Source organism: Acartia tonsa, chromosome 14 (genome assembly GCF_053477335.1).
Source record: "Acartia tonsa isolate MP-2025a chromosome 14, ASM5347733v1, whole genome shotgun sequence".
In the NCBI taxonomy this organism is placed as follows: Eukaryota; Metazoa; Arthropoda; class Copepoda; order Calanoida; family Acartiidae; genus Acartia; species Acartia tonsa.
Genome location: NC_137273.1, coordinates 9180771 through 9196665, shown reverse-complemented (window position 1 = coordinate 9196665; position 15895 = coordinate 9180771). Strand labels below are relative to the sequence as shown.

Below are 15895 nucleotides of genomic sequence, written 5' to 3'. Positions count from 1 at the left end.
TTTTAATGATTTATTGCATTGGTTATTCATAAATTTGTACATTTCAGTTACATATTTAATACAAAAATAATTTAATTACAATATTTTTATTAGATAGAATCACATAAAAGGCAAGGTTAATGAAAAAAGTGTTATTTATGTTAACTATATAATATATCATTGAATAAAAGTGGTTGTAGCTGACGTATTATCGACAAAAACGATATTTCAATGGCATTATGACTGCACAATTTTGGAGAAATGGCTCTTGTGAGTGGTCCAATTACTGATTACTGAAGTCTTGAGTTATAGTATATAAAAATACACCTGGAAAAAAAACATATTTGAATTTAAGTAACGAAGCTTATGCTACAATGAATTAGGGTCATGGAAAGAAAACGAAGTTGCAGGTTTCAACCTATTTTCACAGTAGGTTTTGAAAGGTTATTTTTAGGTTAGGTTAGGTTAAGTAAATGGTAATAATTGCCCCGCAGGGTTAAAAAATATGCCCTGCAGGGGTAGAGCCCCCCGCATGGGCTAGAAATAGAAGAAACGCTACTGTGAAAATACGACGAAACCCAAAACTTCGTTTTCTTTCCATGATCCATGAATTTTTGTTTATCCTTAAATCAGTCAGTCTATCTGTAATGCTATGGGGGAAATTAGATTTATTTAAGATTTGTAGTGAAGATTCCCCTCATATGCAACAGATATACTATTTATTTTACATTGTCCGTTAGTTTGTCGTTCAAGCTACAGAAGACAAGATTTACAGGAGGCTGTATATGAATTATTAGCTTATAAGGATGATTCTAAATTTACCATCTCGGACCAACAAAACTGTAATTTCTCATTTCATTTTTCACGGAAAACATTTTATAATATGATGAACTAATAAGCTGTTGTTTACCTGTCCAGGTTGTTGATTAGTCTGTTAATATTCTGACAAAATTTATTCACTAAAGTTGGGTCTTCAGTCATGCTGCTCAAATACCTAAACAGTTTAATAAATGGTAGAGGGTTTATGCAGGGAGGGGGAGGGGGTGGTGCAATGAGATGTTTATCACACTAGTCTCCAAAGTTTTATAATATCGTTTTCTTATTTGTTGGCTAAACATTTTTGGGGACTTCTTGGTTGGTATAGTGTTGAGTTGAGTGTCCAAACGTTTTAACGAAAGTTGTAATCTACAGAAGGGGTAATTTGGAATATCATCATTGGGGATGCAAATCAATTTATCGGCCATTGTCTTATCACTTTAGATCTCTTGATTTAGATAACATGACAATAAGCTGATAGGAGTTTTCCAATGCAAAATTGAGAGTGTAGTTGATTGAGCTGTAATCCCCCTTAATTAGGAATGAAATTGATAGGACAATTTAAATAATATTTTATATGATATGCTACCTGTACATGAGGCTACTGATTGTTTTCCGCAACCGCTTGATATTTCTTGACTTCGCGAATGGAGACTCCTAAAAAACAAAACTCAAATTATAGACAAAAATAAACTAAGAAAACATATAAATGGACTGTTAAAAACTAAGCTTTATATAATATGCTTAAGCATTAAAAACATTTCTTGAAAAAATTTCACATTGCATATACAGAGTGATCTTGTGCAAAAATATAACATTTTGGGGTCTTATTTCTCTAATTTTACAATTGCGGGTCACACTTAGGTACAAGCCATGAAAAAAGACCTAGAAGAAAGTTGTTTTGGGGTGAAATTTTTTTGTCTTGTATTTAAGCTTCCTTAAAATATTTACTTTACCTTAGGTTGATTGAGCAAAAGTATAATTCCAATTAGACATCTTAATTTATCATCTTGTAGTCCAATCTAAATCAATACATGGAATTGTATGGTAAAAATTTGTGTGGTGGTCAAGTGGTCATGGATACCACATTCAATAGGTATATGAAAACCTTATTTTTTTATACAATATTATCATGAATACTCACTTCATTATACAAGAGATGGCAATGCATATCCAATTCATTCTATTAAGAACCACATTTATTCCATGAAAGGTGGTCATAAATACCCCCCATTAATGGATTTGTTATTACTTGGATTTTACACCAGATTGGCATGTATTCTAATAAAAAGAAACTTGTAGCTTGCTAAAATAACGGTCCTCCCCTTCTACATCCATTTCCCCAACCATTACAATAAGTTAGGAAAGTTTACCTGTCCTAATTCTTCCATAGTTTCTTAGCAAAGTTTACCTGTCCTAATTCTACCATAGTTTCTTAGCAAAGTTTACCTGTCCTAATTCTTCCATAGTTTCTTAGCAAAATTTACCTGTCCTAATTCTACCATAGTTTCTTAGCAAAGTTTACCTGTCCTAATTCTTCCATAGTTTCTTAGCAAAGTTTACCTGTCCTAATTCTTCCATAGTTTCTTAGTAAAGTATACCTGTCCTAATTCTTCCATAGTTTCTTAGCAAAGTTTACCCGTCCTAATTCTTCCATAGTTTCCTAGTAAAATTTACCTGTCCTAATTCTTCCATAGTTTTCTAGTAAAATTTACCTGTCCTAGTTCTTCAATATTTTGTTCAAAAAATATTTCATCCTCTCTAGTCTTGCACCAAGGAGATTTGAAAATTGACCAATCCTAAATTCATTCAAAATAAATAAAATAAAATTTTTTGATCTGCTTTAAATATTACACTGTAAAAAACAATCGCAGTGTTCTTTGTTTTGTATTCCAGTTTCTCTAAAACTTTTCAGTTATGTCTAATTCTATCCTAAAAAGTAAATATAAAGTGGGCTATTTTTATCTATATATAGACACAATGTATATTACAAGTTAGTTTCTTCCTCTTAACTGTACATTAAGATAAATAAGTTTTTAAGTTTTTAAAAAGAATTTTAATGTTAGAGGTAGATTTGAAATCTGCATCAAATTTTAAGGATTTTTTTTTTTATGAAATTCGACTTTTTTTTGTATAATTCTTTATTTAAAAAGCAAATACAATTTAAGTTAATTAATTTTGACATCCGTGATAGGTGGATTGAAAACTACCTGCGCTCTAATTGGTTGAATGATGTACGACACTTAATCTTCTCCAATCAGAGCGCAGATAGTTTTCAATTCACCAATCACAGATGTCAAAATTAATTAACTTAAATTGTATTTCCGCTTTTAGATAAAGAATTATACAAAAATGAATTTTATAAAAATCCTATACAGGGGACTATCCACAAACAAGAGCAAGTGATTCTAAGCACCTTCCAGCATTGATCCATAGTAATTTTTTAGTGAATATAATAGGTTTATGTTTAATGTTTGGTTTATCGACTAAAAAGTTGTGCTTCACCATGGTTTTATATGAAAAAAACTTTGAAATGTAAAGCATTTTTTAATGCAATATTATCAAATGCTTTGTTGTGTTCAAAGGGCAAAAAAAATAAAAGCATCAAATGCTGTAAATTGCAAGAGAACATTAATAAAACTGTTTAAAATATTACAAGTTACCAACCATTTTTAATCAAAATAATATACTATTGTGTCAAAGCTTTTAAACAACAGTTTGAACTAATCAAAACATTTGATGATATTGCACTAAAAATGCTTAACATTTCAAAGTTTTTTCCATATAATACCACGGTAAAACCTAAATTTTTAGTCGATAAACCAAATATTAAACATAAACTAGTATATTCACTAAAAAATGCTATAGATCAATGCTGGAAGGCGCTTAGAATCACTTGCTTTTGTTCGTGGATAGTCCCCTTTGATGCAGATTTCAAATCTACCTCTAACATTAAAATTCTTTCCAAGTTATATTTCTTACTGTACATATAATATCTAAAATAGATATAAATTAAAAAAGCTGGTTATTGTAACAATATGATTTTTAAAAAATAACATTAAATAAAAATATAGTAAAATGAGCACTTTATGAATTTATATTGGTAAAGAAAAAATGTAGGGAAGTTTGGACGGTGCAGTGTTCAATAATCACGTTCTACCTTAAGCACAATCTAGTTTTATAAGCTTAGAAGAATGATTCATTATTAGTCATTTGTCCCCATTCTCCCTTGGTTGTCACTGACCTCCAGTTTTGATTTGGTAGGAAGATTCCCAACAAATGTTTGCATACAGGCCCGAAATTTATCAGCTGTAACAAAAATAAATCAACAGGGATCGGCAGTCGCGCATAAACCAACAATTCAAACACATTTGGGGTCTTAAAAACATTTCCTTCAATGGACGGGGTGCAATATAAGGAGCAGGCTTAGATATTCAGCTGATTTTTAAAATTAAAAACGTCAAGGCCATTTTTGTTGCATTTGCACGACTGCCGAGCCCTTATATTAACCTTAAAAGTTTTGGGAGGCATTTCAAACATTTCAGGCATGTAACTAGAAGATGACGGACATCTACTGGTAACTGGTTCTAGATACACAAAATGAAATTTTTACACATAAATTTTCACCCTTTTAATTTTACTTCTTTAAATTTTTAAAATTTTCCTTTTAAAAGTATTTTTAGTGATTCCATCTGGATACTGAAGTAAAAGAGATGGAGCAACTGCCCGGACATTTATTACAATATATTTATAACTAGCGGCTTCGTCCCTAGCCTCTAGGGGCTTTGCCCCAAGAGGTTAAATGAACCTAATTTTTCGTATTTTAGATTTAAAGAGAAAAAGTAAAAAAAATTTTTGGGTGGGAAATTTTTTTTGGGGGGTGGTTAGTCGACCCCCTTTTCTAATTTTATTTTTTAAAATAATTTTTTTTGAGGGGGATTTTATCCCTCCAACCCTCCAAGAAAATATTTTTATAACCATCACAGGACCAGTAGGTATGTTCAAGCCCAATCTGTTCAGTGGTTACTGAGATCTTAAGCTTCAGACGGACAGACAGACAGACATCGTTCTACTTTGTATTAGAGATATTTAGTAGAACAATGTTTGTCTGCAGTTGGCTCCTTTAGATCCCAGTAAATAGTACACCGATTAGGTTACAATAAAAACAAGGATGACAACATCCATAAGTAGCGAAGCACAAAAAATCGTGGATGGAAATACGTAAAAGTAGATTTAAAATGTATTTATTAAAATCAAGAATAGATTTATTGGAGAAAATAAACACGAAACCTTGTTTTATTTTTAATGATGACGACAGTCAAAGTAGATTACATAAAAGATTCTCATAACAATGGGAAAAATTATTTTGATACTGATATCCCAAAAAAGTTTGAAAATGGGACCAAAAACACCAAATATATGGGGAAATATGTAAAACATATAAAAATAGCCTGATAAAAGGCAGTCTGACCGCCATGGTTGTTTTCTTTAAACGACGGGAAATTTAATTTTGATATCTATAACTGAAAAAATTTTGAAAATCGGACCGTAAACACTGAAGATATGGAGAATAATGTGAAAAATACAAAAATAGCCTTAAACCTGCAAAAAGGCAGTCTGGCCGTCATGGTTGTTTTTGTAAATGACAGGAAATTTAATTTTGATATCAATAACTGAAAAAATTTTGAAAATCGGACCATAAACACTGAAGATATGGAGAAAAATGTGAAAAATACAAAAATAGCCTAAAACCTGCGAAAAAGCGGTCCGTTCGCCCTTGATGTTTTATAGTTAATTGTGCTTCTTAATAATGGGAATGTTGTCAAAAAATTTCAGCTGTCTATCTTTAATAGGAGCCGAGAAAATCATGTTTCCCCTATTCTGTCTCATGACGGACAGACGGACGGACGGACGGACGGACGGACATTTCGAATTATAGAGTAGCTTCGCTACTAAAAATAATACATACTTATTAATTATAAACTCGGTTAATAAAATAATTGCATAAAAAAACATAATTCATCAGAAAGTTCATGAAAAGTAATATCCTAAATTAAAATAATTAAATTTGAAATAAAATTGTTGAAGAAAATACCTACCTAATTCATCAGAAATAGTTGTAAAAGCAGTAATATCCTAAAATAAAAAATGATTATAATCAAGTATGAACAAAAAATATAAGCTAAACCTTAAAAAAATATAAATAACATTTTTGTGCCATTTAGGAAAATGTTAGTTCTAAATTATTTTGGTTGTAATTTATGCGCATTACTCTGACAAAAATCTTGTGTAATTTCTAATATAAGAATAGTTATTTCTCGTATCGTATTATAAACGGCTTTCCGCGGATATAGAATGTACAATTATAAGATTAAAACTAGTTTTTTTAGCCCCGTGGTGCCGGAGGCACCGGCTAAAAAAACTGGTTTTAATCTTATGATTGTACATTTCTATATTCGTAGAAAACTGGATATAATACGATGCTAGACATAGTTTTTTCGTATGGATGAGAACCGGTTCCTATCCACCGGATTCGAATGAATACGAGAAAAAAGATTATTTTTTTTTTTGTAAGGGTTCATAATATATAAATAAACATTCCCTGATCATATGAGAATTTTCAATGTAAAGGAGATCCATATAGATTCCACAGTTAGCAGGATACTTCACTACAGACAGACCCACATTTTGTTACTTTTATATAAGGAATTCTCGTACTCAAAATTAGTTCTCTTTGTTACCTGTTCTATAATGTCTTTAGCTCTTTTGTTGGAGAGGAAAATGGCCACATCAAAGAAACTAAACAAAATTAGTTTTTATGAAAATGCAGTTTTAGGTAATTAACTCTGACATCTGTGATTGGAGAAGCTCAAGTGTTGTACATCATTCAGTTTTTAATCCGTTTTTAATCCACCTATCACGGATGTCAAAATTAATTAACTTAAATTGTATTTGCGCTTTTAAATAAGAACTATACAAAAATCGAATTTTTAAAAAATCATTAAAATTTTATGCAGATTTCTACCTGTTACATAAAATCCTTTCCATCTTATATAGACTAGTATTTACTCCCCAATTTTTTGGGTTAAGGTAAAACTGATATTTTGATGTAGGAAAAGTGAAAAAATCATTTGATTTGTTAAAATCAAAACTTTTTTCCTTGATAGGCATTAAAAACACTTACTTCATAGCATCCACAGTATACTTGGCTAGATGGCTAAAAAACTCCTTGTTGAATTTTCCAAAATGTTCTGGCAATAAAAAGTTATCAACTTGACACACTGAAAAAAAGTAAAATTTTATACATGACTAAATTGTCCTATGGATTTCAAACTTGGCTTGAGGACTTTTTGAATTAAGTTTAAGCAATTCATGTTTTTGTATTTTAAAAATACTCTAGTTTTTACTGTCTTTTTTTTCTTGGCATTTTTTAATGTGACGGTTAAACTTGAGACAATTGGACGTTGATTGATTGCAAATTAAAAATCATTTATCGCATTGTATTATAGACTGTTGTCCGCAGTAAGTAATGAAAAATGCGCGAGTTACTAAATTTACTTACATGCTTTAAAGAGTAGATCATTGTACACTGTACAATCCCAATCCGCAATGCCAACATCCTCTGTGTAAAACTAAAAATAGTTTTTTATTATAGGGTATAGTAATTTTAAGGACCCAGAGCGGCCGCTATAAGCCGTCATCAACCGCCTTTTTAAGCCGGAGGTCCTCACAAATTAGCTCTCACAGCTTGTGCATTTATGACAAAACTTCTGGAAGAAAATAATTTGTGTAAAGGCTAATTTTATATAAGAGAGAAACTGCAAAGGGTATTGAATGCGTTTAGCAGAAAACATATATTCTCTTTTGAAAAAGTAGCTGCACTATTAAAAATATATTACCTTGCTGTAATAGTATGGAACTTTTTCCAAAATAAAGTTGTAATAATGTTCTCCTAGCAAATTCTTGCGCTTAAAAAAATAAAAAAAATTAGCATTGTAAGTAAGGCATCTCTATATCAAGTCTTTTAATAAAAGTATGTCCATATTAAGCATATTTTATTTATAGAATTTTTTATTCAGACTTCTAAATAATGTTGAATATTAATGCATATTTCTCCATATTTGCAAAGCTTCTTCATTGTGGATGTTGAAATCCTTGTTCCGAAAATAAATTAGGGCGAAGATGTCTAGTTTAGGGTTACTGACTAAGTTGCAAGTCTAATTTGAATAAAAAATTGTTTTCTATTCTGAATAAATTGTCACCTCAACTATTTCATGCAGGAGGTATTCTTCATCAAGACTCAACTTTAACATTGAAATCTAAAAAAAGTATCACTAAGGCCTGTATGAAAACAATATGTGAATTTGTAATTTTGCATAGATAAACCTAGGGAGGGTAAATGATAAAAAGCTAAACTTTTGACATATGTCCTAAAAGCAATATCCAGCAGACAGATAAATGTGCATGCTAATGAGAAGCGCCTGTTTTTTGGCCAAGGCACTACCAACTAATCTATTTATTCTATTGCACATATTTTAACTATTCACTATTCTTACCTCTATAATATTTGTAAGTTGACAATTTTCAAATTGTTGAGATCTCTCTGCTTCGTCAGTTTTCTTATTTTCATCAATAAAAGTTAAGTAGTTACCCTCATGTCCTATGTAAACTTGTGATTTTAGCAATCATTTTATTCTTCCTATCAATCAAAATTTTAAGTGAATTTGTTGTTAGGACTACAGCCTTCTGGGCTGGGGCGACGGCTTTTTTATTTTTTTTTTTTGGGGGGGGGGGGAATGGCGCGCGAAGGGCGCCACAAATTTTTAACCCCCTCCCAAAATTTTTTACCCCAAGGGTAAAATTTGCTTGGGGGGGTAATTACCCACCCCCCCTTAAATCTGTTAGGGGAATTTTTTTACCCCCCCCCCAAAAAAAATTTACCCCCGGGGTAAATTTTTTATATTGGGGAGGGTAATTTAATAATGTAAAAAGGTACCTATATAATTATGAAATATTTAGAAGTAAAAATGCGCGCAAAGCGCGCCAAAATTATTTTGTAAGGGATTATTTATTTTGGACGTCCTTGCTTTTGGGTGTCAATGAAGTGATTATCTCAAGGCTTTATTGTATTAAAGGTTTAGAATGGTTCAAACAGCTGCCTTGAGAAATTACACTATTGAGTGATTTAAAGATAGAGAAGGCTCAACTAATTATGAACAAAACCCAGAAAAAAAGAATTGAACATAGATGTCATAGAAACCCATGAAATAAATACATTTTATGAAAAATGATTTATTGCTATAACAAATTCCTGAATCAAGTAGAAGTTCCTTAATTGAGGGTTCTGGCAATGCTTCGTATATCATACTTTCTGGGGAACCATAAAAAATTGGAGAATAAACGAAAAATAACGATCTCTCCTCTTTTAAACCTCCTCTCCTACTGGATAGACTTGCCAATAAATGACAGGGGAAATAGCAGTTTATACTGACGACAATTTCCCCCTGTAATAATATCATAATCTACGTATAGTCTACATCCATTCTCCTTCTGCAGACTAAAATTATTTGTGGAAAAGTTTGGACAGTTAATTATAAACCAATCGTAATTCAAAATTTGCTCCAACGTTTTTCAATCTCGCCTGCAATGGTGGTAGAACAACTACGTATAATAATGGGGGTAGTATTATTTGCAGTCCATTGTCTATTCCCACTAAATAATGTCATTAATCAAAATATTATCAATCTTTTAGTGACTATGGAACCAGCTTATACCAATAACGAAATAGATTCGAAAAAAATCACGTGATTTTCAGCTGTCATTGGGGGGCAACATATAGTAAAATTGACGACCTCTCCATTTGCCCCCCAAATATTATTTAAGATTTATTTCACTTGTTGGTTATACCTTATATCTGCTATGGAACAGTCGGACGTACAGAAACTCCAATCATAAAGATGCTGCGCTACCTACAGTTTACCTGTAGAACTATTAGGAGACTTCAAAGACATTGAAGGCGATGTATTTGAGGCATTCATGTCAGGTAATGATAAAGTTGAACATAGGGACAATGCAGTTACAGGAGAAAGATTTGTAGATATTGGTACTAGTGATGAAACATTTGTCTCTGATGACAGTAATGATGTTTGTGCTTCTGATAATGGTACAATAATTATTGTTGATGATGAAACATTTTGTCCAGGAAAATGAAATAAATTGGTTGATTCATGGTTCTCCACTGCACTTATTATTTCTTTATCATTTGTTGTGTTTGTAGTTTCATTGGAACCCTTAAAATGCAAATGTTATTTATTTATTTACTTATTTTTTGGGCCATTGCTATGTACTTGGTGAGAAGCATTTCTTTGTTTACTAATACTAGCGGCTACGCTCCTAGAGGCCTTAAGGGGTACTTGAGAAATAGGGGGGTGGGGGGGGGGGGGATGAGAGTCAACCCTCCACTTACATTTTTAGTAAAACGAAATAGCAAAACAAAATTATTTCGGGGGGTATTTTTTTCTAGGGGCTATTTTTTTACTTGTTTACTTTTTTACTTTTTACGCTGTGAAGAAGAACCATATCGATCCAATGGTTACAAACAAACAAACACGTACTTTCTGTTTCTTTCATATTAGAATTGAGTAACTAACAAAGAAATTAAAAGATGAGTTTCTATCTAAAGGGATAGTTCTACGAAGTGTATTTAAAGAGTTAAGGTACTTAGAGTAGTGAACTTTTATATGTCTTAGTAGAATATATTAGGCATTGGATAGATATGATTATATGATAAAGAATTTTTAACATTGACCAGACCAAACTTTTTTTATTTGACAATATCTAAAAAAGTTAAAGTGATTTGCCACATAAATTACATGAGAATGGTCTATTTTTTTCCAAATATGTATAGCCAAAACACAAATATCAGAGAATCTTTTTTCACATATTCACAAGAGTTATAAAAAAATTGAACAGGGGTTCCCCTTGGGACAAGTTACTTAAAAACATAAAAAATAACGTCCGGTGCATTATAGGACAGATTTTCTAGAGATTCTTTTATAAAAAAATAAAGAAAACCGTCCGGTTTACTTACAATATACACATTATCTTACGCGGAAATACCAACTATCCATACAACATATATATATATGACCATAAAGACCATTCTCATGTAATTTATGTTGCAAATCACTAACTTTTTTAGATATTGTCAAATAAAAAAAGTTCGGTCAGATCAATGTTAAAATTCTTTATCACAATCATATCTCTCCAATGCCTAATATATTCTACTAAGACATATAAAAAGATCACTACTCTAAGTACTATATTAAATATTTTATTGGTCATTCTTTGTTGTTATGTGTATTTTGATGCATAAAAAGTTTAAAGATCTATTAACTAGTAAATGCTATCTAAAGTTGTATTTATGACAAAAAAGTTTTTGCCATATATAACATGCAACGAAGTTGAAAATAAAAATGAAAAACTCATTTTTTAAGAAAAATCCCTGGTCAAATTTTTTAATTTTAATCAATAACTTTATGTTATGCACTACTACGTTATTTAAGATAGAAAAAACTTCAAGTTCACTATTTTTTTTTTAAATGCACTTCGTGAAACTATCCCTTTTGAAGCAAGGAAATGATAATGGATGAAAAGTTATCCCCACACAAATAAAAAAAATCGTAAAAGAATAGTTATTTATAGACATCTTTCCGCGGATATTAAAATGAAAAATTATAAGATTAAAATAAGTCTTGTTAGAACCCGAGGGGCCGAAGGCCTGGGCTAACAATACTGCTATTAGTTTTTCAATTATAATTTTAATATTCGTGGAAAACTGTCTGGTATACGATGTTATAAAATACATTATTTTTCGTTAGTCCTAATCTAGAGGATATTAACCGGTTTTAAAGCCATACGTGATAATATTTTATTAAACCACTACTCAAGTCAATTCTTGACTTGTGGATTGTGGATATTTTGGGAATAAAACCCATCGGTAAACCGACAAACCTCCTAATTAGGAAGTTTTACTGAAGAGATGTCCATTTAGTACGTTTGTCCCATTAGGAGGTTTGTCCCATTAGAAGGGTTGTCCCATTAGGAGGTTTGAAGGTGTACCACCCCGTCCCCCTTTTTTACCTTGGGTTCTGACTTGACTCTGGTAGGGTCCATTCCATTTTCAAGGCATCTATATAAAAATTAAAAGGTGACAATTTTTTAAAGCTTTAAGAAGTTTCTAATATTTTGTAAAAAAAAACAGTGAACAAGCCCTTTTCACTCCACAGGGGGAGCATAGGCCGCTGACAATTTGTCAGTGTTTTTGTAACAATGTGCATTTTTTATGGATATGGGATATAGTTGTCAGCCCTAAGCCCTATGATTTCGGTGTAATGCATCCATTTGCCCATCAGACAACCAACCCTTTGATTGCACGACCTTTGTCTGAGAAGTCCTAACTGTGCATGGTCTTGAGTTGCACCTGGGCCAAGGCATTCCCCCTACTCTAACTATTTATGTCGCGCACCTGACATAGCAGCAGTAGGAACCGTTTTTTTAACGTCTTTAGTTATGACGCGGTGTCGGACCGAGATTCAAACCTATCACCTTCCCGACGACGAGCGGACTACGTGTTGAGCCACTATTATTATATCTAATATTTTGTATAAGACTTTTAATAATAGATATACACTCAATGGATATTGTGAGAGATTCTCGCATACTCTAATATAATTTTTCTCCCAACTGGCTAATTTAACAATAACACCCATGGAGAAACATATTAACCAATATTTTAATTGTCCAAGAAATTTAATATTTACTTTTCAAATACCCATTGATTCTTTTGAAATTACTTTTTCTACTTACTAGAGCCAGGTTTCTTGTAAGACAAGCATAAAAAGCTTGTATAGCTTTTTCTTACTAAATGGAATGTTTAATCTTTAAAAAAACTTAATATAACTCTAATTTCAAAATTCTAGCATAAGCAAGATGCTCTAACCCTACGAAACTTTCTCAAGACTAAACCTTCAAGCAGCCCTACCAGAAAAAAAATTGTAAACATTACCTTCTATAACGGCACTTTTTGCAGAATTTTCTTAATTTAGCATCTATCTTGCAATCATCGGTTGTTCTAACACAGCTATAGCTCCTGTGCACTGAGCGACGGAAAAACATTCTGAAACATAATTAGTTTTCATCAAGCTAATGATATAAAGTAAATCATCTTAAATTCCAATAGTTTTTTCTTGGCAATACAAAATTAAATATCTTAATGGAAACATATTCTTTTTAAAAATTTCCAATTTCCAGAATCCTTTCAAGGTCTTGGTTAAATGTTTGTTTTACAGCCGCAATCATTAGCGGCGAAGGCAGATAATTAACAAAATATTTCAGCTTGTTTCAATTGTGAGGCCAGCTGCCAAGGTATCAAGTACCTGCAAACCCTCGACCGTGGCTCAACACGTAGCGAATCCGCTAGTCGTCTGGAAGGTGATAGGTTCGATTCTCGGCTTAAAATTGCGTCATAACTAAAGACTTTAAAAATGGTTCCTACTGATGCTATGTCAGGGGTGTGACATAAATAGAGTAGGGGGAATGCCTTGGCTCAAAACAGGCGCAACTCATTATCATGCATAGTTAGGGCTTCTAAGATAAAGGTCGTGCAATCTATAGGGCGAATGGACGATTAACACCTCAATTAAGACGGGGAGTAAGTTTCAAGGTGCGTGGAAGGTCTAGAACCCTATGGGGCACCACACCATCTAGAGATAATGATCGCATACCTGCAGGAAACACATGTAACGCCTCCATAATATTTCTTATTGGAAGCTGGAGCTGAACAAACCCCACAAATGAGACCAGTTCCTAAAACAAGGTTGACAACATCAATGGATGAACAGACAGACCAAGAGAGTTATAAAGCAGATATTCATAATGATATGAAAAAAAAAGAGAAATAATATACTATAAGCCATAGAAAAAAGATAATTATATAGATTATGGTAAATCAGTATTTATGTCTTTTTAAGTATTCATAACAGACTGGCTTACAATGTAACTTACATACTGGATGCTAATTGGTACTGGGAATCTTCACAAAAAATTCCAGCTGTCTATCTTAGATAGCAGCGAAAAGAAAACACATTTCTGCCCTAGCGTTACGGACGTTCGAAGTGAATTGTAAAGTAGCTTTGCTGTATTTAAACAACGATAAAGATGAAATATAAATTTTAGGTGCTATTATTGTAAAAATAACATTCATAAATGGACCAAGACCAAAGAAGAGAAAGCTTTAGGTATAATTCCTATTTTATTGACCATTTTTCGCGAAAAATTATCTATGCTAAAACCTATGAAATATATTTTCGGTCCAAGGACAAACGCAGGAGGTGACACTTAACCTAACCCATTTAGACTATCTTTTAAGTTTTTTTAATGCCTAACCCCTGTGGGGAGGCTTATTTGTACATTCATATCTTAACCTAACCTAATCTGTTTAGAAATACTTAATCAAATTAATATTTTAACACTCCTGCGTTGAACCGTATTTTCAGTATGGCCATAACAGGTTTTGTTCCAGCGGAAATGAATCGGACTCGGGGCCATTTTGAAATAACATTTAATTACCTGGATTTATTTTGGCCATAGTTTCCTCTTTACTTTTTGACATTTTGTATCACATTTATATTCATCTTAATTTAAGCAAAGCATTATTAGGTAAATTATTATAAACTATCAGGTACGCCCCTAGAGGCCTATAGGGAGAGTTGATCCATCTCTACTTTTCTTATAGGATTAAAAAATCTAAGAAAAGTATTTTTTCTAGAGGGGATTTCTTTTATGAGGATGGTGGTATCCTCCCTCGAAATAGTTTCCTAAGACCTTTCCAAGAAATATGAGATTCTGCATTGTAAAAAGAGATCTAAATCGGTTCAGCCGTTAGCGAGAACCGTTAGTATAGACAGACAGGCAGAGATCGTGTTACTTTCATACTAGGATAAGCAGCATATATACATATATGGTAAAGCATGTAAGCTTTCCACTCATTAAATCAAAACTGTATTGGTATGCCCGTCATCAAGTCAATACCAATACCATGTGTCTGCGCTACTTATTGATATAATTATCCTTTATTAAACTTTATATGTATTTCTTTGTAGTATTACAGATAACAGTTTATAGTTATTTTTATAGTGAAAAGTATTTGTTGCGCTTTAAAAATCTCAAAATATAATTAATAAGAAAAATATGATTCATACAGATTAATCACTTAACAGGGAACAAAACCCTGTTAACATTCATCAGCAGACTAATCCTTTAAAATCTTGGGGAAGTTTAAAAAAAATTAAATACAGAATCTTCTCACAAAAAATACTAGCCTTCTATCTTAAATTGCAGCAGAGAAATTCCCCCAATAAATGACATTCCTGATAGACGGACAATTCGAATAGAAGAGTAGCTTCGTTACTATTAATTTTTGTCAGGAATAGTTATTTCTCGCATCGTATTATAAACGGCTTTCCGCGGATATAGAATGTACAATTATAAGATTAAAACCAGTGCTACGGCACCTAAGGGCTAAAAAAAAACTGGTTTTAATCTTATGATTGTACATTTTTATATTCGTAGAAAGCTGGATATAATACGATGCTAGACATAGTTTTTTCGTATGGATGAGAACCGGTTCCTATCCACCGGATTCGAATGAATACGAGAAAGTAAATGATAACTGATGCAATTACTAGCAAAATTAATAATGTTATGGTTTACAAACACAATATCATGCGTCTATTCCTCCGGGAATGATAGCTAGAATCCCAAATTTATGCATGTTAGAACCATCCTATGGATTTTAAACTTAACTCTTATGTAACTGTATATAGGCATTCAAAAAAATCATTCATAAAACAATTATACTGTGTAAAAACTTTTGTAAAAATATCAACTTTCATGTTTAAAATGAACATACAGACATTTGGCAAAGATTGTAGAGTTGCTATGCATTCTAAATTTTACCTAAATATCCGTATTGACCCTAACTATATAAAGAAGTTGAAGTTACAAAACCAGTTTAATGATCGATTATGAAATATTGATA

General features: G+C 32.0%; 1 protein-coding gene across 2 annotated transcripts; it reads right to left on the bottom strand.

Moving 5' to 3' along the window:
* LOC145305802 (uncharacterized) lies at window positions 1–14579 on the bottom strand. 2 transcript variants are annotated; one of them, XM_080147617.1, is made up of 19 exons: window positions 14425–14579; window positions 13581–13662; window positions 12863–12973; window positions 11938–11986; window positions 9776–10085; window positions 9109–9166; window positions 8352–8457; window positions 8058–8114; window positions 7695–7763; window positions 7358–7427; window positions 6980–7076; window positions 6537–6594; window positions 5895–5931; window positions 4306–4382; window positions 2511–2594; window positions 1752–1817; window positions 1385–1452; window positions 890–973; window positions 1–306 (listed from the first exon to the last, which is right to left on the bottom strand). In XM_080147617.1, exons 1-19 carry the CDS (start codon window positions 14465–14467, stop codon window positions 270–272), a joined length of 1563 nt encoding a protein of 520 aa, XP_080003743.1. In that variant the 5' UTR covers window positions 14468–14579; the 3' UTR covers window positions 1–269. The 2 variants fall into 2 exon arrangements, with proteins under 2 accessions (XP_080003743.1, XP_080003744.1); XM_080147618.1 differs by lacking the exon at window positions 4306–4382 and adding an exon at window positions 4040–4104.
* Window positions 14580–15895: the final 1316 nt, after the last annotated feature.

What these genes read in the sequence shown, in the direction of transcription:
- LOC145305802 (XM_080147617.1), bottom strand. Translation starts at nt 14,467, where the DNA reads ATGTCAAAAAGTAAAGAGGAAACTATGGCCAAAATAAATCCAG. An exon ending in AACTATTTCTGATGAATTAG is followed by an intron (nt 4,383 to 5,894) that starts GTAGGTATTTTC and finishes TTGTGTATCTAG; the next exon opens with AACCAGTTACCAGTAGATGT. An exon ending in TTTTGCTCAATCAACCTAAG is followed by an intron (nt 1,453 to 1,751) that starts GTAAAGTAAATA and finishes TTTGTTTTTTAG; the next exon opens with GAGTCTCCATTCGCGAAGTC.